This window comes from Colossoma macropomum, unplaced genomic scaffold (assembly GCF_904425465.1).
Source record: "Colossoma macropomum unplaced genomic scaffold, Colossoma_macropomum, whole genome shotgun sequence".
NCBI classification, from domain to species: domain Eukaryota; kingdom Metazoa; phylum Chordata; class Actinopteri; order Characiformes; family Serrasalmidae; genus Colossoma; species Colossoma macropomum.
In genome coordinates, this window is record NW_023494799.1 from 13,458,009 (window position 1) to 13,481,385 (window position 23,377).

Genomic DNA, 23,377 nt, shown 5'->3' on the forward strand with positions numbered 1-23,377 from the left:
AATGTTCAGTTTTTCGTAAAACTACTTTAAGTTGAAGCAGGGGGAATGAGGATGTGCATGTCCTCTTTCTGAGGCAGCAGGAGTGCGAAGGATGTCATGGCGCACCTCTAAGCTGAGGTCTGTGAGGGCGAAGCAATACTGAAGAAGGTCTTTTGGGTGAAGCTTCACTGCTTCTTCCCAGCTAGGCATGCTTAGAGTGGCTGTAAGCCAGTCCACTGGCCTCTGTGTGCACGCTCCAGACCAAGTGTCCTGAGAGAGAAACAATATACACAGACTTCTTGTAAATTTACTACATCTATTTTATAGTGTTTTTTAGAGATTTGTCTTAGAATCTCGTGTCATAACTAAAGATGGCACCAGTCTGCTGCCAGGTATTGGTATCAGGCAGACATCAGCAGAAAATGCTGGAACAGATATTAGAGGGAAAAAAAAGAATGAATCCAATCCAGTCCTGTAACAAGTTTCACCTGAAACAGCACATATTCACATTGTGATGTCAGGTTGTTGGCTGAGTATTTTGTCCTGTGGGGCAGTAGAGTATTTGAGTAGTTTAAGCATGATAGCCTACTTTGAGGTGCTCACCTTAAATGAAACTCTTCCATTAAAAATGGCTCATTTTAAAGCTTAGTGATTTTAAAGAACAAATACTGGATCTATTGAACTTGTGTGTGTCTGTACACTGATCTAACCTGGCTCTGCCTGATCCACCTTTGGTCCAGTAGATTGCCCTGTTTCTCACCCAGCAGCAGAGCTTGCTTGAGGATGTTCTCTGCTAGCATCTTATTGCCAACCAGTAGGAACATGAAGGCCTTCAAATGCAGCACACGTGGCAGGAAGATGCAAACAGTGGCATAGTGCTGACTGAAATCTGAAAGATACTAAATGAGAAAACACATAAACATACATCTTTTTAAATATGACTAGGGCTGTCAAGATCATAGAATTATAGTATTTTAATGTGACCACATTATATGTCTCAATGAATGCATTTACTGCGTTCGTTTATTTGTATTTATTTGCATCATCCCAACCCACCTAATTCACATTTTGTTTGTTGTGAGATAAACTGATTGAGAAATCCAATGACTGCAAAATTATTGCAGTCAGTTTAAATAACTGCGATTATCTCAATTAAGTGCTTAATAATTTTGACAGGCCTAAATATGACATTTAATGATTGTTACTGAAGAATCTGTATCATCTATAAATAAAGATCTTTATCTTTAGATCTAAAATCTTTTTGAAATACAGTTCAAAGTACATTATTCAGTTAGGGACCATATAGTGACAAATATAAAAGTAACATAATACACAAAAAGAGTGACCATACACCCTTAAAAAATGATTCTCCAAGGTTTCCTTAGTAAAGGTAACAGTCATACATAAAGCCATGAACACAAAAAAATGTATACATTCTTTACATTAAATAGTTCTCGGTGATGGAGAACCTGTTGTATATGGTTTAAAATGATTCTATATAGCTATCATTACAACTTGAACCTTTTTTTCGGTCTTGTATACTCTTTGTGTAGATTTAGGTCCAGGTCATCTGCAAAGATTCGAACACTCCTTGTGAAATTACATGTTTAATTGATTTTCTAAGGGAAAATCATTTTTTATGCACAATTACTGTTTATTTTCGTAATTTAACATATTGGGGGGAAAAAAAAATTCCAATAAGGCCTGTGCAAATGTTACAGCACACATTATTTCACTTAGACAATCAACAAAACATTCAAACTTTTGCACACAACTGTATATTGCAAAGACAATGTTTACAGTCTGCCTCAGGTGTGCTGTCACTCTATAAAATTTAAATGACAGTGTGAGAAACCTTCATTGTTTTGTTGTAGATGGTCTTTGTGTGTTTGTTTTGGTCACTCAAGGCTTTCTTCAAAAGCAGGACACTGCACTCCAGGAACTTGACCACTCCACTGATGGAATGAATGGAAGCTGGAATCCCAACATAGATGCCATACGCTTTCCTATAGAAGTGTGCAACCTTCTCCCAATCGGCCAGCCGTGCATACCTGAACATCCACACACACACCTCACTCTATCAATAATGTTATCTCATTCAGCACTTCTATATTATATCTTTAAGATATTGCATGCATCAGAATGAAATGAATTTTATCTTTAAGGCTAGTTCTGAATGCTATCTGCTCATATCATATGTGAGTGTGTGTGAGGTGTGAGTTCTGACCACAGAGCAGGTGCAGAGTACAGATTTAACATCAGACTCTTGTCAGCCACCATGGTAGGATCTGACTCACACTCCTTCACGAAGGCCAAACACTCTTCAAATGGCCTGACAGCCAACCCTGAAACACACATCCACACACCTAATTACACCAGAGCAAAGAAAACATACAATACTAAAAATGATATATAATATATATATATATATACACACACAAACATATATATATATGTATATATATATATGTGTGTGTGTATATATACCGATCGGACATAACATTATGACCACCTCCTTGTTTCTACGCCCATTGTCCATTTTATCAACTCCACTTACTATATAGGTGCACTTTGTAGTTCTACAATTACAGACTGTAGTCCATCTGTTTCTCTGCATACTTTGTTAGCCCCCTTTTACCCTGTTCTTCAGTGGTCAGGACCCCCATGGACCCTCACAGAGCAGGTACTATTTGGGTGGTGGATCATTCTCAGCACTGCAGGAACACTGACGTGGTGGTGGTGTGTTAATGTGTGTTGTGCTGGTACGAGTGGATCAGACACAGCAGTGCTGCTTGAATTTCTAAACACTGTGTCCACTCACTGTCCACTCTATTAGACACTCCTACCTTGTCAGTCCACCTTGTAGATGTAAAGTCAGAGACAGTAGCTCATCTGCTGCTGCACAGTTTGTGCTGGTCATCCTCTAGTCCTTCATCAGTGGTCACAAGAGACTGCCCACTGGACGCTATTGGCTGGATATTTTTGGTTGGTGGACTATTCTCAGTCCAGCAGTGACACTGAGGTGTTTAAAAACTCCAGCAGCACTGCTGTGCCTGATCCACTTAGACCAGCGCAACACACACTAACACACCACCACCACATCAATGTTACTGTAGTGCTGAGAATGATCCACCACCCAAATAGTACCTGCTCTGTGAGGGTCCATGGGGGTCCTGACCACTGAAGAACAGGGTAAAAGAGGGCAAACATCTGCTAGGATATTTTTCCACACCTTTAAAGTTCAGTCTTATAAGTTGGTTGCATTTTTTGCTTATAATGACCGAAGCTTCTTTGTTTGATTTGCGAGTTTTTTCTTAAGAATAACTTGTACTTAATGGGCATTTTGACTGAAAATTAAGTAAATGAAGGGTGTTCTCTGACTTTTGCACAGCATAGTCATTTCCCTTTTCACCTGTACTAATTACTAGACACACATTGGGAAGTATGAGCATGTGTTGGTGATACACTTATTACAGTGCATACCAGCATAGAGCAAAAAGTCAAAGCAGGCAGCATAGAACCAGCCCTTAGCTACACTGATGGTCCCTGGGCGCTCCAGATTCTGGATCAGCTCCACACACTCTTTGTATCTGTTCACACACACATATGCCAACACAAATACTGAGTGGACATTTCTGCATTAATTTTTTTTGTTATAAACAAAGCATACACAAACACACACACACCTGTTTGTGAGGAGCAGGGGCATGTACAACACTGCGGTAGCCCACATGTCCAAATCAGGTCTGTTCAGCACCTTGATGACCTGCTGAGCTTGCACAGCTATCAAACACAAACAAGACATTAATCTTGAAGGGTGTTGTTTTTATTACCTCTTAGCTACATTAGCCTGTGACTTCAATACAAAACTAAACTCATGCCAACTCATTTAAAGCCTGTCTTGGGTCATAATGCATTTTAATGACAGAATTCACGGAATTAACTGATTTTATTTTAGTAATTGTCCCAAAAAACAAAAACAAGTGTAGGAAGTTAACTTACTGTAAGGTGTGTTTTTTGTCAGATTGTGCAATATTTCATCTTTTGAAATGTAATCATAATTTCTGAATTTCTGAATATCAATTTCAACCTGAGTTCAAAATGGCTTCACAACAAAAAATCCAATTGTTATAACTTTTTGACTCTATATTGCCTTACAAGATTTTTCCTACTTTCTTCAAGCTTTTTTCCTGAATAAGAGCAGTTATGTCTGATTAACATACCCAGAAATTTAGATGTGCCTCCTTCATAGTTTAATCATTTTTTAAACATGACATACTTGATTAAGAAGTACATCACTATAAAACAGTAAAATCTTAAACACAAAATAGCCAAAATAAGTTTTATAACACTCCAGAAGTTCTGTATCCTTTTTTGATATATAACATGTTGCTTTATTTCTTGTTGTTGGGGACCTATTATATACAGAATGTTTTGCAGCAGCAAGAAAGACTTTGAAAGTAATAAGAGCGCTTTTCATCACCCAGATGACACTTTTCAGCACTGAAGTTTTTGTTTCAGTTTTTTCATGCCTTTCCATGATGTGACCAAACGTGGCCAGGAAGTTTTGGCTAATTGATGTTTGTGATAAGATAAAAACTGTGTAAATCTGATGTTTCACTGAACTATAACCTTAAGAAAAGCTCTGTGGTGGAGGGAGGGAAGGGTTTGTGCTCACTATACTGGACAGATTGCTCCAGGTTCCCTGCACACAGTTTGACGATGGCAACACTGCGGGTGAAGTAGAAGATCAGCTCAAGTTCCTTGTCGCAGTATGGCTGTTGAGCCAACCTTCTGTACAGCAAGCGTTCATAGCGGCTGCACTTGACCTCATCACCCACCATCTGACTGTACTGAAAACAGTCTACGGTCGAGAAGAGCACCTGCCCAACACCACGGAAGAGACACATCACTTTTGGTGAGTTTAACATAATAGAAAAAATAAAACTATATAAAATGTACCATAACTTTTGCACTGGCCATATTTTATGTTTGATTCTTTCCAAGTATAAGACAAATAAACAGTAATTGTGTGTTAAAATGTGCAGAAGTTTGTTCTCTGCAGAGGAGGGTGTGTTAACTTATTTTCAACAAGAGGTGTAATTTGACGAGGCGTGTCCATTTCATCATTTACCTCCTCTGTATTTACCCCTCTGTTTTTCTGTGTATTGAGTATTTTTACAGTCAATCTGACCTTGAACTTCTCGGCACTGCAGGTGGCTGAGTTGGTCTCCATGGTGAAGGCCAGTGAGGCTCTCTTGGGCAAACGGCGCATGCAGCTGATCTGCCACAGGTGGGACAGGCAGCAGACATGCTCCTGCAGAAAGGCTTGCTCTCTCTTCCTTAACACGCACACACACACACACACATATATGTAACACACACACCAACTTCTTTCTTCAGATTCAAAATCTAACAAAATATGGTAACTCAGGGGAAGAAGCCCTCCAGTGTAATATGTTCTGCCCCTTATTTTCTCTCCTGATCAAATGATGGGGCCATTTTTTACTTAAAACATACAGGCATACATATAGGGCATATTCCAGCTTGAATGCAGAAAAGAGTATCTTTTTTTCTTGAGACAGCAGGTGTGGTGCAGTCCACAAATCATGCTGGATAGCCACTGTTTTTTTTTCTATAATAGCAGCTAATTCACTGCAGATCACATTCTTGATCTAAGAATGCTAAGCATTCTGGAGCACTGCTGTAGCTTAGCATGCTACAGATTCACAGCACAGGTTCATTCCAGCTCACTGAAAGCTTCACTGATGCAAGTTTAGAGAATCAAAAATAAAATTTTAGATTTTTTTCTGGTTTTATGTGTGTCGTTAGCTTAAACTACTTTTAATTACTTTTAGCACCAGAGGCCAACCTTAGCTTAGCGAGAAGGCCAAACCAGCAATTCCGGCTGACTTGAGGCAAGTTTAGAAGACGACTCAAATCTAAGCAAATGAAATCGAGTGGCCGGTGCTGGTAACAGAATCTTTCTGATTATTAACAGTTACAGTGCTAACTTTGTTCCTGTCCTGCCTTATCTGTTTAAACAGGGGTGGGGCAAGGAGGCATTTATAATTTGCATAATTGTGCATATTTAAAGATCTTCACGTTCTTAATGAGTGTTTAGGTTTAGGGATGATCCTATGCCACTTAACATTTTCCTGGACATAACAATGATTCATAAAAACATTTAACAATTTATTATTCAACATGAATTAGTGTGTTTTAATTTATGAGGTACTTAATTTAAAGTATGTTATCGTTTTTTCATTACGTGTCTTATTTATGTCTTGCCTCTCCCAAAATTTTTGGATCAACATCACATCTTGCATGATTTTATTCAACGCATCATTTGTAAAGTTTTACATGGCATGTTTTATATATGATATTATGATATTACTGTGCTTAGGCTAGAGATTAATTCAGTAATCACAACCTGTAAGTACACAATAGATAAATACATTCAAACGTGACTTTGATCAGAAACAACCAGTAAGTATTTATAGGCTTATTCACAGTTATATATTGGAGCAGTTTATTGATTCATAGACAGTAAAATTCCACAGCCTGTGTATGAATGTGAAAATGTTCTTATTAATTCAAACAACTGCTGGGTCTTACAGCTTTCGATTCCACTGCTCCATTAAATTATGCCTACATACAGCCTATGTTTCTGTCAATTTGTTGTAACCATGTCATGTTTAGTCATCTTATGTTGGTGTTAGAGAGTGAAAACGAAAACGTTTAAATACTGTTTCTGCTTGGAACAAACTGAAAGATGTTTTTGTTCTGTTTCTGAGCCATGATTTTTTTAGTATTTCATTTATGTAACTACCGTTTGTTCGTTTATGGTACTAACCCAGTTTCGCATGTTTACACGTATTAATACTTAATACTTGCAGACAATTAATACTTCATTAAAAAATAAAACATGCGGTCACTCTTCATTTCTGTATCAGAGGGAACGTGTGCTCATGTGGGACTGGAATATGGATTCTTACTGCGGGATCTCTAAGTCTTGATGTCTGTAGTGCAGATTCTTCATTTTCTCATAAATGTACTTCATGGAAAAGGCAACAAGGTTCCTAGGGAATCTCCTATTGAGGAGCCTCAGAGCTTTCACAAAATTCTTCTCTGCCTCTAGAATCTGTCCAGTGTTAAACTGTATCTAGGGAGAACAGGAGACAGAAAGATACCTGATAGAAAAGGTTCAGCAATACAGTTTGTGTTTGCATCAGTTATTATTTTTGCACAACTCTGTATAAATTCTGCCTTTATGTCACAACCCCTTATTCGTATATCAGAGTCTTACTAACCTTCAGTATCTTACCAGAAATATACAGAAGACAGTATATGAGCATCACATACCTCTCCTGTGAGGCGAAACACACAGGCTTTCTCGAATTCACAGATTTTAACCTTCACTTTTGGGTCTGCAGTCTCAAATGCAGGCTTCCCTGTCTTCAGATTCTTCAGAATGATTTTGGCCTCATTCAGAAAGGACAATGCCTACAACAGATTAGATTTTGTCACAGTTATGTCTAGGTTTGTAAAAATGCATAGATCTGAATGTAGTGATTCACCTGCACAGATACTGGAATGTTATAATTGGCTACAACTGACTAAAGGCTAATAATATTCAATGAAGTATGCCCTGATTTATAAACAAATAAAAAAAAATGTCAGGAAATTTTCAAATGTAAAAAACTCACTGCTTTTAATCTTCTGGAAAGGCTTTAAATTACATGTTGGGACATTGCTGATTGCATTGCATTTGACCACAAGAACATTAGTGAGGTCAGGTACTGATGTCAAATAGAATGCAGCTAAACACAGCTCCACAAGTGCTGGGGGACTATAAATCCCTCTGGCCGATAATTGGCATTGGGCATGGTGACCTTAGGCTCACGTGTGGCTGCTCCAGAGCATCCCATTCTACTTATAAAGCTTTTCTTTAGAGATTATACAAGCTACATATAGCATTACAAAGTATTCTTAAGCATATTGCGTGCAGTTTCATGTTTCTACGAGAGGGGTGACACAGTTGTCAGTACATAACACTACTTAACCCCCCCACAAAACAATATATAGACATACCCCACAGGGACGTTAATCAGCTCACAAACCTTTGGTCCAAAATTAGCCTTTCAGAGGTTTTAGCTAGACACACAATCTGCTCCAAGAGCACTAAACTATAGTTATGCTACCAAAATAAGAAGCTGACCCATGACTAAACAGTGGTGGGGTAGTTATGCAAAAAATGTGACTTTCTAATCTTTTATTGTTTAAAAGTGATCTTACCATCTCATAAACTAAATCTAGTGTGAGAAGGTGAAAGTAAAACACCGCTAGCTGGCTGCTGGGTGGAAAAACAGGCTACTTAAGTGACCGTTAAACAGGGAGTGTATTACTATGCAATGCAGAAATCACTACCATTTGTTGAAAGTTCACTTAAATCGCCAATAACGAGCCTACTCTCAATATTTACTTATGCGTCGCTTAGTTTAATGAACTTTTTGTACGCAGTTTTAGATAAGAAGTTAAAGAAATTGTTTTCTTGTTGATATTCAAATACTTCGCATAGAATAAAAAATGTCTCTAGTGATAAAACTCTGAAAATAACAATATGTTAAAATATGGTGTCTGTATAATACTATATAATACTCAGTCACCCTGTAAGGCCTGAAATAATAATTTGTCGGGACATTTTTTGAGGGAGTTTTTCAGACCACATATTCTGAATTTAACCAAAGCATTAAACTCCAATTGTACCATAGTGAAATTCAATTTAATATTATTGTTCATTTGTAGTAAACAGGATCATAGGAGTATCTTGAAGGTAGGAAATCACAGTACAATACAAACATACACACATACCCTCAGGTAGTTAGAAAGGTATACGCAGGCTGCCGCAGACTCCAGTAGGCAGTAGAATGCCTTGGACACATCTCCTACACCCATCCACTGTCTGACTAAGGGGATGAGCACACACTCCACCAGCTCAGCGCAACTGCAACTGCCCGTGCAGTCTATGCTGGCACGCCGCTCTGCCACCATTGAGTCCATCCTGGCCAGAAAGTTTTGCTCATCATTCCTGCCCACAGACACACACAAAGAGAGCCAGATTAATGATCCAGCTAGGACAATGCTTTTCTATCTCTAAGGTTCTCAGTCATTATTTACAGTTATCCATGTATATTCATTAATATGTGGGATGCGTTGTATCTTTACCCATTTTCTTCCATTGGGCATATCTGATTTGAAGGGACACTGTCTACAGAAGACATACGGAAACAAGACACAGTTATGTAATTATGCAATGTCAGATATGTGCAGTTAGCATGGTATTATCTAGAGGTTAGCTTGTTATAAACTCTATGCGGCTGAGTTGTGTGACCTCTGCATGGTCTCAGTGAGCCTGAGTTAAGCAGTATTATCTCACAGGATTCTTGAGTAAGATCATCATTGCTGTCAGTGATGATGCCGCCTACGGCTGCCTTATGTCCACATATGAACTCATCTCTGGCGCACTGATGGCAGCGGTAGGCCTGCTGCTGCAGGTATGTGGCGCACTTTGAGTGGATCTCTTTCTTCTGTTCCTTCAGCCATAGGTCATATGCTGTTTCCTTTACTAAAGATGTGCAGAAACACACCACTTGACACTTCCACACACCTGCAACTGAGGCCGGTTTGACCACATCTGCAAGATAAAGACTTATTTAGAAGAGACGAGGGCAGGACAGAGGCCAAATGAATGATACTAGAACCAGGCATATTTCATTAATTATTATTGACTACAATTGGATACGATCCTTTCTTCAAGCTATTTTACCCATAACCTGCAGAAGTGAGGAGTATTTTATAAGGTTAAAAAATATTGTAAATATATGCAGCGTAAAATTAGCCACCTGTGAAATTTAAGTTAACACACTTAGTGGTAAGAGTAACGTCTTGTTTAAAGATAAGATAAAGAAGTGGGCCTACTTTGCTCATGTTAATGCAACTGAATTCTCACACACTAATCTTCAGCTCAAGACCTCTGACCTGTGCTGCTGATGTGCTCGTTGCCTGCACAGTAGCAGCTGAGAATGCTGCAGCACTCTGCCTCTTTGCTCATGGGCAGTGAGAGATTCTTGTGCCTGGAGGTGCACTCAAACGTGCCAGATTTGAAGAGTGATACCAAGGACAGGTTGAGCTTCTGCTGAGTCATTTCGGGCACAATGTCCAGCAGCATCTGGGTGGTAAAGGTGTGGCCAATGATTGCAGCACACTTCACCAGCATCTGCTCGGGTGGCTGTAATTGGTCCAGGTGGGCTAGGGCCATGCCTGCATGTACAAACACACCACAAATGAAAGATAATAGACACACAATCCACCTTTTTTCCCTTCAAAATAAAGGCCTACTGACACTAGGGCTGCAACTTTTCCTTTTCAAATATTCTATTGAATATAATCTTGAATATTTAAATAGTCTATTACAATAAAAAAAGCTCAGGGCATGTTTTACCTTCAAATGAAAAAAAAAAAACATTTAATATTGTTGTTCTAGTTGTTACTAATTAATTATTTTTTCAAATACTGTAAACACTTATTATTAGTAGTAGTAGTAGTAGACTAATAGTAACATTATTGCACATTATTGCAATTATTGCATAATCTGTTTATTTTTTTCCATCTGCAATTAAAATGAATTGAAAAACTACAAGGTAATGACAAAATATTACTGATAAATAACTATTTTCACAGTTGCATTAAAGTGCTAAACTTGGGATCCTGACAAATCTGAACAGGTTGCTGTCTCTGTCTGAACAGCAGTCAGCGTCACAGGAAAACAGAGGAAACAGCGTCCTTTTAATGATCCCCTTAGAATGTAAACAACTTTTTTGGTTTACTCTTGTCAGTGAACAGAGGAGTTGAAGGTTTTTTAAGCTAAATGCTCAGCCAAGTCAGCTTTAACACCTAATGCAGTCTGAACAATTTTCCTACACCTCTGGACAGCTAGCTAGCTAGCACGTCCCATTTATTCTCTGTGATACATTCAACTGAGTACATGCTAGCTAGCAATCTGGAGATGTAGGAAACTTTTTTGGACTGCATCTGGCATTAAAATCGGTTGTCTCTTCAAACTATGAGAGTCAGTTCTGGCTTACATACTAAAGAGATCTGAACACAGCTCTGCATTATTTGATCTGTATGAGATACCAAGACCTAAACTGAGATTTAGTCAGCGTGGTTTATCTAAGACAGTTTCTCTGAGTATCATGAGCCATACCTTTTAAAGTGAGAGGGATTGGAACCTCCGCAAGTTTTGCAGACTTTCCCACTAAGCACACAAACGACTGTTCAGCAGGTGATCCGTCCAGTGCCAGGATTTTCCTTGTTTTCACAACAGAACATTTTGGCTGACCTACAGTGAACACATTTTTGTGAAAACACATTAATTATTCAACCACAAATGAGTGCATTAGGAGAAGCTTCCACATCCTGCTCTTTTCCTGTACTGCTCTAAAAAAAGTACTGAACAGTGATAGGGCAGGCTATGAAGTTGCAAGGACAGAACGGTGTTGTACTTGACCCTGAGAGAATGTCATCCTCCTGGACCTCCTTGTCCTGCCACACTTGGCTGGATCTGGAGTGATCCTGTGGGAACAGGATCTTCATATCTTCACACTCCTCCTCCTCAATGGCCTCAATCACTATCATCCTGCGCAGGTAGAGGCTCTTGAGTAGCTCTTCACAGTAGTACGGTACTCCATGACTCCTCTCCACCAGAAACCTGCACACACACAAACATACGCAAACAGATGCAAACTGTAAGATTTTGAATTTTATACTGTGGGTGAGGATCTCAATGCATTGCGTTTTGCTTTTGATGTGAATGGTAAGAGCTCTGTTCTTTTTTCGTGGGAATGCCATTTGATTTAATGCAACATTTTCCCAGGTTTGTAACTCAATCTTCAATCTTCCCTTTTTTTCCTTTCCCTTTTTCTGCTGTTCTTCTCATTTGTATTGGGTTTTCAGAGGGTTTCAATAATATCAGTGTTTACCAGGTCAATCCTTTATCAATATACAGAATCTGGACAAGGCACATGAAGGAACAGAAGAAGAAATATCCATTACAATAAAGGTCCAGTGTTTAAATACCCAGCACTCACTATGTAAGCATCCATAGCACTCACTATTCACATTCTCCAAAACTGTGGTAGACTTGTAATGCAGATTATATGTGAGTTTCTCAAAGGGTAGTAAATTATCTACCTGTATGAGCCACATCCTGCTTGAGAGAACTTCTAGCTTTGACTATATCAAAAGTGTCTACATCTAAGATATACATATACATTCAAGATATTCATATACATATTCAAGAGACATTGGACATGTCAACAAATTCTTTGTTACTCATTTGTATAATTTTGTGAACCTTTGCAATACGTTTGAATCTTTTTTCTGCTGTTTCTCTCAATACCTACAGTTTTACTTCGTTTGGGATGTGGACCACACTGAGTGCCTGGCAGGCGAGCTGGGCGATGACAGGCGGTTCCAGGACCGGCAGTTTAAGGTAGACAGTGTGAGGCAAGCAAATGATACGCTCCATGTCAGGGAAAAGACCATTGGGGCTGGCTTGAGGCAGCAGAGCCATGAACATTAGCAGAGAGGCCTGCTGACACACCTCCAGCAGAAAGCTCCATGATGCCTGGTCCACAAAGTGAGCCTGGTCTATCACATACACACACGGCTCCTTCTCCACCAGCTGACAATGAAACAAAACAACACATACGTACTTTCACTGTAGAAAAATTTTTGGAGAAAAAAATGATTTTATGTGCTTCTTTTATCCCTTCAATTACTCCTCAGAGCAAACTACAGATGTATTAAGGATATCTTTTTGTTGATGTTTCTTTTCCGTAGGCCGCTTTCATAAATGTACATAAATTACATATGGGTCATTCCCTGAAAACAGTGGCATTTGGGTCCACAATATGCCCTATTTTAGGGACATAAATCTGCTAATAAGTGTTTTTTAACTCTGTGGGTCATTGTGAGTTGCAAAGGGATTGGAACCCCTGGTTTATACAGTCATTCAAATTCCATCTCCAATATTACTAAATAAACTTTTCCTTTTAACATCAAACCTTTGACAGGCTCAGATGTATATCTGTTTCCACATAAACAGTACAAACAGAAATTTAAAATAAAACATTAATTTGAAGTAAAACGTAGTACTAATCGGTGTCCCTGTGTTTTGCTTTCCACTCTATCACACCAACTTATAATTAGCCATGAAAATAACCGTCACATTAAATCAGTAAATGACATCTTTTAAGTCTTCAGGTGAGCAGAGTAAAATGCTTTTTTTCAACAGTGATACTTGTTGATAGTTGTTATTTCCATGCTTGACAAAGTCTGCCAAGCATAACAGGTCTGCCTCATCATGCAAAACAGACAGAGAATATTAGTTTTCTTGCAAAATTCACAGTAAAATCATGTAATTGAATAACTATTCAAATACTGATGTTTGGAAGCCAATTTGATATTTTTACAATACTGACCAAATTACTTCAAAATCCCTAGTATCGAAAAATTCAGTCTCATTCAATGCCAAATCTTAAATAACTAAGTAGGTCATTTTATTAATGTCACAGACCCAACAAGCAACTTGTTGCAAAATCTAGACTAGTGATTGGCTGTCTAAATTACATGCTGTAGGTATGGTATTAACAGCAGTACAAAATACAAATACAAATAGCAATTACCCCACTACAAAATGTTCCAACACTTCCAATTACAACACTTCTGGCTATGATGCTATGACTGAAACTTTTGGAATAGATTTTTGTGACCTATTTGAGTTACAAAGGTTTGAGTTACAAAGAATTAATGTTAAAAAAGGAATTAAAATTAAGATAAGTCCAAAAAAGTGTATGTGTCATGTAAAGCCTTTTGCAAACATTGAGCTGACCTTGCAACATAGCTGCAGAAAGTACCTCCTCATCTCCTTGCTCTTAGTTTGACTATCCATGAGTGACACTGAGAGTGAGAGTGGAAACTACAAACAAAAAATTTAAAGAATATGCAATGTGTAAAAGGACATGTAACGCTATGAGTGATTATTTCCATCCAAACACAGCACAAGATTCAAAATGCAGCCCATTACAGCATTTAGAGGCTCTAGTCAAGAGCCCTCAAACATCTGTGACTGAATTGCACCCACCTTGACTTTAAGGATGTCATTAAGAAAGCAGACATTTTCTCTAAGCTCTGGATCGTGGATCTTTGAAAGGATGACCCTTTCTCGCTCTGCATAGCCCTTGCAGTCCTGAATAGCAAGCAGCAGAGCCAGTACTGTCTGAAGTGTGTAGTTTGATCGCTTGATGTCTGGCTTTGTCAGTTCAAGGGACATTACCCTGAGGTGAAAAGTATTTGTACGTGGCATCTAAAGTGCTTACTTCATACTATAACATAATCATACTATAACAGCTATCACGCTATCTTAAGAGTTAAACATTAAACTCCAAATTGTTTACAAACAATAATCCTCAAATTACAGTAGGGTTAAAAAGTTAATAGATAGACTGAAATACAAACCTAACCTTCTCCTTGGAGGCTCTGTGAACTATTTCTGCCAGCAGGTGGCTCTTTCCATAGCCAGTAGCTCCTTCAAAAATGATTACCTTATTGTAGGTCTTAGCTACAGAGCTCCTTGCTTCCAGGAAATCCTTCAAACCTTTGAAATAAACTTCCAGCTCCTTCTGACGCCCTGATGACCCAAAAGATGCCATGTCATGTGTAAAGTGGAATAACATGCTCATTAACAATGGTATTCCTGAAGTCAAGCCTGTTTGCAAAAGCAATGTGCCACAAGAGCATGTTTCACTCACCCAGGAGTGGATAGCCCTCTCTTCTCTGGAATGACATGGGTGCCTTACCGACAAGCCTGTAAAACAGTTCAGGTTTCTAGGTTATACTGTTAAATACTTGTTGTTACTTTAATACCTTGGTTTGCCACTCTTGAGTTCTCCATTTGGAAAAATACACGTAAGGCCAAGTTTTGTGTATAAAATCTCTGGTATAGTTAGCTTCAACGCATTACAGAACACAGGGTGTCTGGAATCAAGAATGCTAGTGGACTGATTTAGTTTAAATCATATTGAAGATGGATTAAAGAAAGGAATTTTGTAGATGCCTTTGAATGAGTTTTCCTACTTATGTTTTTGTCAGGAAAAAAATAAACATCTATTTCTGCTTTTTAATCAGCTCTTCTCCTACAAACCACCAATTTGAGCAAAAAAAAAAACAAATGCATAGCTAATATACTTCGCACTTCATTGTTCTTTTATTGTTGCTCTGATAAAGCAAATCAATAATACTCTTAGCAAATCCAAATTCTGTGCTGAATGTGCACAGAAAAAATCATAGCGCATCCAACAACCAAGTCAGTGTTTTGCTTCTTTCTTATAGTGATAGAAAATGCCAAAGCTTTTAGTAAATTCCAATTCCACATGCTGATACATTTTAACACGTCCAATATAGACCACTGAAGTCATGCATTATTCTGTAGTTGGCTTTATGCCCATATTTGGAACTCCCGGCCTAAGCTCTAATTCTCTATGGCAAAAATCAATGGGTTTTTCTAGAAAATTTCTCTATCTCGCCCTGTGGTAAATAAAAACGTTCAGAATCCAATACGTTTTGTCCTGTGTATGTATTCCTCCTCTATATCACTGGATCCTCTGAATTACAAGTTTGTTAAAGACTGTAATACTAATACTAATATTGCTATATTTATAGGTAGCACTATACATAAAATTTCTAGGTAGGATATTCTGATAGCTTAAATCCCCTTAGCAAAAAATACTATGAGCATTAAAACTACAAAGCTGTCAGCTTCTTATTTGCCAGCTTTTTGTTTGAATTTTCCCATTCCACCTTAAATGCTGTAGCAGTTATTTTTATAATGCCTCAGGCACCAGAATATAACTTCTGCACCATTTAAGGTGGAATGGGAAAATTCAAACAAGCAGCTGGTGAATGTCCTTTTCAGAAAATGTTACCAGCATTAAAAGAATTAGAATATTTCGATACCCTAAGTCAGCTTATCAAGGGGTAAGTAGCAATATTAGCCTGGGTTTGTACTAAATTAACATTAAAACACACTAAAATGTTTAAAACACAGAGTTACTAAACTGTACTAATGATTTGTTCATGCTTGACAGCACCACTGGATGGCTAGGGCAAACCATTAGAACATGGGCTATGGTGGTCGTTTCACTCTGTAGTTTGTCAGCCTTCTTCAAGGATGACCAGACGAACAGTAAAAAAGGTAAAAACCACTTTCAGTCTTACCACACTAGCAAACTGTGCTGGTTTGCGCATTTTTAAGGTGGCTGCCTGTCTAATGATGTCACTTCAGTGTGCAGTAGCTCTAGCCTACATGTAGAAATATTCATATTTCGACTCTTTGATGACCTTGTAATTCAGAGGATCCAGTGACATTCAAGAGAAAACTGTTCATACGACAAAATGTATCAGCTTTGAAACATTTTTGATTACCACAGGAGGAAGATTTTTGAAAACTCAAATTCATTTTTCTCATAGAGAAGTTCATTTTAGACATGCCAACTAAAAAATGAAAACATGATGTCAGTGATCCATGGCACGCAAGGCAGCAGTTTTAATGTGTAGGAGAGGACTTCACTAAAACCTCTGAATGTATTGCTGACAAGTAAGCTCATTTGGCTATGCTTTTGGATCTCTATTTATATAAATCTGTATCAGATAGAATGTACAATCTAATATGCTTACGTCTGATGTCTGCTGCCCATGAACTGATATATGGGCCCCGGGCGGCACACACCCTTCAGTGCTTTCCTGGGCAACTCAGTGAAGTAAAAAGAAGGCAGTCTGGAGAAGACGCATGTCTCATTGTCACATGACACCAACCCTGGGTAATACATCATCAAACGGGCTGCCAGATTTACTTTCCGTCCAATTACTATGAGGAACAAGAGGGACACAAGAACAGAGTTTAGATTCAGAGGCCAGAGAGCATTAGGATGTAGGGGACGTGAGGTACCTTACCTGTGTATTCATGCCTCAAAGGATGGCCCATCACACCACAGAAGACTGGACCTGTAGTCACACCTACTGATATAGTCCTATAGCAGGGCACATAGGAGAAACCAAATATATTCTTAATTTTAACATATATTAGTAATGAAAAAGTAATCTTGGGATACATCATGACATGTTTGCACAATTTAAAGGGCAGCTGTCATTTTGAATTGGCGTAAATAAAATTAAGAAGTGAAGTCATTAGGTTTTTATATGACAGCAACTATATACAAGTGTATGAAATGAATCATGCAGTTTGCAATTCGGTTCGAAGCTGCTTGCTATGCCTTACTTGAGGCTCTTGATTTCTTGGAGGCAGGCTTGGTGTATGCTGTAGGCAGCCTGCAGCGCATGAGCACACTCATCTACTCTCTTATCTCCAGGCAGGCCAAACAGACACAGGAATGTACAGCCCTAAAAGCACATAACAGAACCCTGATAAATCAGCACTTGCAGAATTTAGATTCAGCTTTAGAGAATGACAAAAAAATGGCATGTGTCTTTGTAGGAACTTTGTGTCTTTTTTTTGTCTGTGAGGAAAAGGGAACTCTGTAAGCTCAAATGTTATGTACACTTTACAGTAAAATTAATTATGCTCAACTTCTTAAACTCCAAAGAACCTGCATTTCTTACTCCTATAACTTAAAAATACCTCAGCTAGATCACATGTAAATTTTCCAAGTAATTACTAAACAATAATTACTACAAATAATTATTTTTATTGTATTAAATGGTATACCATTTATATGGTATTATTAAAAGGTTAAATAAATAGTTTAACAGTTTACCTCTTGAGTTTTTAAAAGTTGATTTTGGTATTTTTTTGTTAATTATCAGTAATGTAAAGGCACCAGTTGGTCAAATCTGGAAAACTTGCCTTATCGAACATGAAGACCTTGTTGATTCTCCCGTGGTGGAGGAGCATCTGTTGGCCGATGCTGATGGCTGCTTTGTGAATGGCGACACACTGTGATATGAGCTCCATGTCGCATATAGCATCTTCAAACTGCAGATTCACAAATACAATAGTGGCAGGCCGCATCTCTGACAGGTATTCCAGTGGCTGGTTGTCATCTATCTAATGGCAAAGGCAGAAAAACCATATCCATGTCACATGAATATTACAGTAATGTAATGCATAAACTTCTAATGTATTAATCATGCACTCACCTTTGGCAAGACAGTTTTTATTACATATTTCCGCATGAAATTCTCCCTCTCATCATTAGGTTTTAGTGTGGATGCTTTTCTTAAACAACCTAAGAAAATAAAACAGTCAGACTCATGGATGCAGCATGAATGGAAACGCATGTATGTTGCAATTGATATGAGTAAGTAAAATCTGTTTTACTCCTTTGAAGGATTTCATGTTCCACATTTTTGCCCAGCTCTTGTAGATAATTTTCCACTGAGAATTGAGGTACTTGCTTGATGTATCGCACCTGTATCAAAATTTTAAGCATTGGTAGTAAGTACAGCTGGGAAAACTGTTTAGAAATTTATGTCTTGAATCCAGAAATTATTTCCTTATTAGTCAAATACGGGTGAAGACCAACCTTGACAGGTCGTTCATTCTCAATGTGGTCAATGGCAAGGTTCTGTCGGTTGCAGAGCTCCCATGCATTCGGAGAGAGAATAACTGTACCAGCCACTGCCAAACTCTCAGCCAATCGAACCTCATCCACAGCTCGGCCAATCACAACATAGTACTGACTGGTCTTGTCTCCTACAATGACTTTGGAAAGTTTCCCTGCTGAAATGCCTATAACAGACAAAGAAGGTAAATGCTAGATTAGCATTTCGTCACATCAAATAGAAAAAAGATGTGTAACAGTACACAAATTTCACATACATATCATAGTTCTTGGGCGATGATACATTTTCGACACAGAAGTAAAAAAGAAACGCCAACAAGTTAATATGCATATTGTGACATCCCAAATGGAAAGGCACTGCTGTCTCTGTGATGAACTAAACCAGCACCTATTTTGACACGTAGCTGGCAGCCAACTTCTGTCTCCCGGATCCCACACTTGTCCTGAATGTTGAGACCACATCTGATGGCCAAAGTTATGACCTCACTCAGCTGCGACCTCTCCACTGCCCACAGAGCCAAAATAGCATCACCTGGAGATAATATCATGCAACATCCATGCACTGCCATATGTACGAAGACAGTACTATGCAAAGGTTAGAGACCACCCTTCATTTATTTAATTCCCAGTTAAAATGCCCATAAAGCACTTATTTATAGTAATTATTTATTTATTACAAGATATTACTGAGGAGATGAGATAAAGACAATCCATAAGCACATGGGAAAAGCCAAAGGGGGAAAAAAAAAGGAATTTCCAAAACTGAACTCAAAACAATTATTAAAAGATACAAAGAAAACAGAATTACTAACAACCGTACAAGACTTTGTAGACCAGCAAAACTGTCCAGAACTGTCCAAAAACTGTCCAAACGAGTCCAGACCTCAACATCAATGAATGTGCTTGGGATCATTTGGATCGTGAAAAGCAGAAAATGCAACCAAATCCAACTGAAGCAAAGGGTGGATGCCCTAAATAGCAAAAATGTTTATTTAGTAGTTGAGTTAAAATACATTTGAAATTATTCTAAAAATATTTCATATTTATATATAATTATGAACATTTTCTTCTTTTTTCTTGATGCTGGAAAGCGAATAACTTGTTCTTAATGGCTGTTTTGATGGGAAATTAAAAAAAATCAAGGGTGGTCTTTGATTTTTGTGTAGTACTGCATGTTTTCAAAAGGTTTCTTTGTTAAAATACAGATCAGTACCTGCATAATTTAGAATGTCACCCCCGTCTGCAAGGATCTCTGTAACAGAACGGTGTATGGCAGAAAGACAACTGTGTCAAAGCATATTATGAAATCATTAATAGAAGCAACTACTGCTGGGGATTCATTGTCTATTCCAGTTATCAGGTTATTCACATTCTGTGATACTGTTTCTCAGTTTTAGCAAGTTTTTTAGTAAATTATTTGATAGATACATATATACATACATACATCATCTAAACTGCTTATCCTTCTGGGTCGCGGTGGGGTGCTGGAGCCTATCCCAGCTGTCATTGGGCGGAAGGCAGGATACACCTTTGCATGTTCTCCCTGTGTCTGCGTGGGTTTCCTCCGGGTACTCCGGTTTCCTCCCACAGTCCAAAAACATGCGGTTAAGCTAATTGGACATGCTAAATTGCCCCTAGGTGTGAGTGAGTGTGTGAATGTGAATGTGTATGTCTGTCTGTCTGCCCTGCGATGGACTGGCGACCAGTCTTCCGCCCAATGACAGCTGGGATATCTGATAGATAATGAACAGTATATCCACTAGTTTTCCTGTTGCTGAGCGGTTTGTTTTTAACTTTTTAAATTATATTTTGTGTGCTTTACACAAAGTATCCAGGACCTGACAGTTACCTGCAAGGTACATCATTAGCTGGGTGCTCCAGATCGTTTTGAAAGAATAGTTCAAAATACATAAGAGCTAAATAAATAGTGGGTTTCCTTATTCAGGGGTTCCTTAACTTTATTATTGCAAACTAGATATCATCTGATACACTGACTTTTTTGGAAATTATTGTGATGTTAAATATTAAACACTACCTGCTGCCCAGCAACGGAAGAGAGCATCAAGTCACGACTTACGGCTAACAACGTCTCCAATGTAGCTGTTGAGTGTATGAGTCAATTCATCTGCCCCGTAATCTTTCTTACTGCTGAGACTGAACTTTTCAGTTAAGGCAGTGAATCCTAAAATGAAAAAAAAAAGAAAAAAGTGTTGCAGTTTTTTTGTCATGCACGAACATGTACATAAACAAAATCTTGTAAATAAACAATCCCTACAAACCAAATTCAACTGATTATAATGAGTAGTACATCATCACTGTCCAAACAAAGTATCTCCAAAATGGAAACTTTACAGAAAAAGGCAAACACCTGCATTTTTAATATAAATTAATGTAAAGAGAATTTATCCCAAGCAATTTTGGACCATTTCTGTTGGTCCAATCGTCATGACATTTTCACACAATGTAAAGGACAGTTGCTGAGCTCAAATGACAAACCTGGAGTTGATGATATCTATATTACTGCCTTTTTTTTGTTGCTGTTGTTTTCCACATAATTTAAAAAATACCAGCTGTCTGTTACATTGTGTGAACATTTCATGATGAATTGACAAACAGAAATGCTTTACTTTTTACAATGATTTCAAGAAGAATGACCAAAAAGGTGGAGCGCCTGCTGGGCATTACTGCCTGTAGCACATAGTTCAAAAAGACAGTTCTTCAAGGGCTTTAGCAAAGAAAATGGTTCTATATTGAACCATGAGCACTCAAAGAACCTTTTGCATGATTAAAGGATTCTTTGCATCATGAAAGTGTTCTTTAGATTGATGGAAAATGTACATAAATGTGCTACAGATGGTTCCATATAGAACCTTTTTGAAAAGAGTTCTATATAGCACTAGAAAGGGTTCTTCTATTGTTACAAGCTTGACATCGTAACAATAAAAGAACCCTTTCAGGTGCTATATAGAACCCTTTTCAAAAGGGTTCTATTCAGAACCATTTGCAGCACAAGATCTCAAACCAAGCAGTAATGTTAATCATTTTAAACAGACCATTCCAAGACTGTAATTTCCTTTTGGCAAAGTATTCTCTCAAACAAGCTGGTATGTTTTACATTATTATCGTCTGAGCAGTTTCTTTGCAGATTTTCTGCACGTTTACATCCAAAATGCCTTTGTATTGCCCTCCTGATCCCACCAATGAACACAAACTTACCAACAACACTAAGAAAAACAGCCCCAGACATTTCTACCTCTTTGCTTTTGCGACTGGTGTGCTACAAGCGTTTCATTGATAGCTACAAAAATATTTTTAAACATTTCATGAGGTAAATGGTGAAATGGTTAGCTAGCTAGCTTAGCTAACTAACGTATCCAAATACTTTCGAGGCCACTGTATGTTTGAGTTTAAACAAATTTATCTAAAACAATTCACTATCACCTGTCTAGAACTTTGAGCATTCAGTCATTTTAGCTGAACGGTCATTCACCTCACAAGACATAGGACTTACCTGGCATATAACCTGACATATAACTTATAACCTATATAACATATAACATTATCTAAAATTACAATCATATATGACCGTACAGTTTATAATACTATATTGATAAACTGACCATCACCAAGAAATACAGGTGTTTTGTTTAGCATCAAGTAATCAGACGGCTAAGCTCACAAGCTAGCTAGCTAGCTAATCTCATTAAAACTAACCAGATATATCTGCAAATAGCAGGACGCCATTGAACCGTTCAGCATAGGGGGTCTCCCTGTCCAGAGAGCTGTACACAACGATATCGGGGACGTGTGCGGCTATTCTGCCGATTTTATGCGAACTTTGTACCTCTTCTTTTACTTTTAGCATGTTAACGTTTTCAGTCAAGCTAATAAAATCCCAACGGTCGTTTTTTCAGTAACCGTTCAAAACGTTCAAACGTTCTAGAGCTTAGGAAAGCGCTCGCGCGTATTTTTTATATGCGCAGTAACATGTTTACTATTGACTACAGCAAGCTTAATTAAGAATGTCTGTCCGATCATATAAGATGGATTTATTTTTAAATGAATGATCAACGCTTATATTTACGCAGCCCTGAGTTCTTTTTAAACTCCACCTGACAGGCTGCTTTGGTTAAACAAGCGCCAGTGTTATTCTCCTCCAGCCTGTGGCGCTCTCTGCACTGCGGCTGGTTGCAAACTTTGTGCCACGAAGAAGTCTGACACCAGAGATGTTTTAAAGAGGTCGAGACAGGTGCTGCGTTCAAAATCACAAATTACCATACTAAATAGTATTTCGAAAGTAGCAATCCTCTGAAGTCCATTCATTTGTTTAGTATGTATAGTACAGTACAGTAGTGTGTCGTTTTGGACGCAGCTAAAGTTTGTAAATGCTTAAACATTTTTTATATAGAACAATGCGTTCATTTCCTGAACACAGAACAACACAAAACATGTTAACATCGCTGTTATATTTTGAGCACTTTTAACTCGTTCAACAGTGCCTGTCGCTACCTGACCTGTATCCCTTGTTGGATTTGCGCAGCACATGTGCACGACACGTCTCGTATGTCTACACTGCTTTATATTTACAACGATAGAAAATATTTTAACTTTTCGTTTTTAGCCGTTTCGCTCCATTCACTCCCATTCATTGAGGACTCGTTCGGGGGCGCCTTCTGGCGTTTAGCAGTCATTTT

The 23,377-nt window shown here is 38.2% G+C and overlaps 1 protein-coding gene across 1 annotated transcript; it reads right to left on the bottom strand.

Annotated features, from left to right (window-relative positions):
* Positions 1–21: 21 nt before the first annotated feature.
* Positions 22–23,374, bottom strand: LOC118819301 (adenylate cyclase type 10-like). The gene is made up of 33 exons (XM_036587030.1): positions 23,340–23,374; positions 22,398–22,567; positions 20,761–20,865; positions 19,897–19,935; positions 19,072–19,215; positions 18,645–18,850; positions 18,440–18,530; positions 18,259–18,347; positions 17,966–18,166; positions 17,381–17,502; positions 17,056–17,132; positions 16,780–16,969; positions 14,856–14,911; positions 14,563–14,734; positions 14,189–14,381; positions 13,937–14,023; positions 12,447–12,727; positions 11,547–11,752; positions 11,249–11,383; positions 10,021–10,302; positions 9,419–9,676; positions 9,208–9,250; positions 8,854–9,070; positions 7,345–7,485; positions 6,978–7,144; positions 5,174–5,321; positions 4,658–4,862; positions 3,711–3,762; positions 3,463–3,569; positions 2,207–2,324; positions 1,835–2,030; positions 690–878; positions 22–249 (listed from the first exon to the last, which is right to left on the bottom strand). The coding sequence occupies exons 1-33, from the start codon at positions 23,372–23,374 to the stop codon at positions 22–24; spliced, it is 4,950 nt and encodes a 1,649-aa protein (XP_036442923.1).
* Positions 23,375–23,377: the final 3 nt, after the last annotated feature.

Bases quoted from the DNA above. Each gene is read 5' to 3' on its own strand.
- LOC118819301 (XM_036587030.1), bottom strand. From the start codon at position 23,374: ATGACTGCTAAACGCCAGAAGGCGCCCCCGAACGA. The intron at 17,133-17,380 runs GTAAGGCATAGC...GCCCTGCTATAG, and splicing joins CAAGAAATCAAGAGCCTCAA to GACTATATCAGTAGGTGTGA. The intron at 3,763-4,657 runs GTGAGCACAAAC...TGTGTTTGATAG, and splicing joins GGAGCAATCTGTCCAGTATA to CTGTGCAAGCTCAGCAGGTC.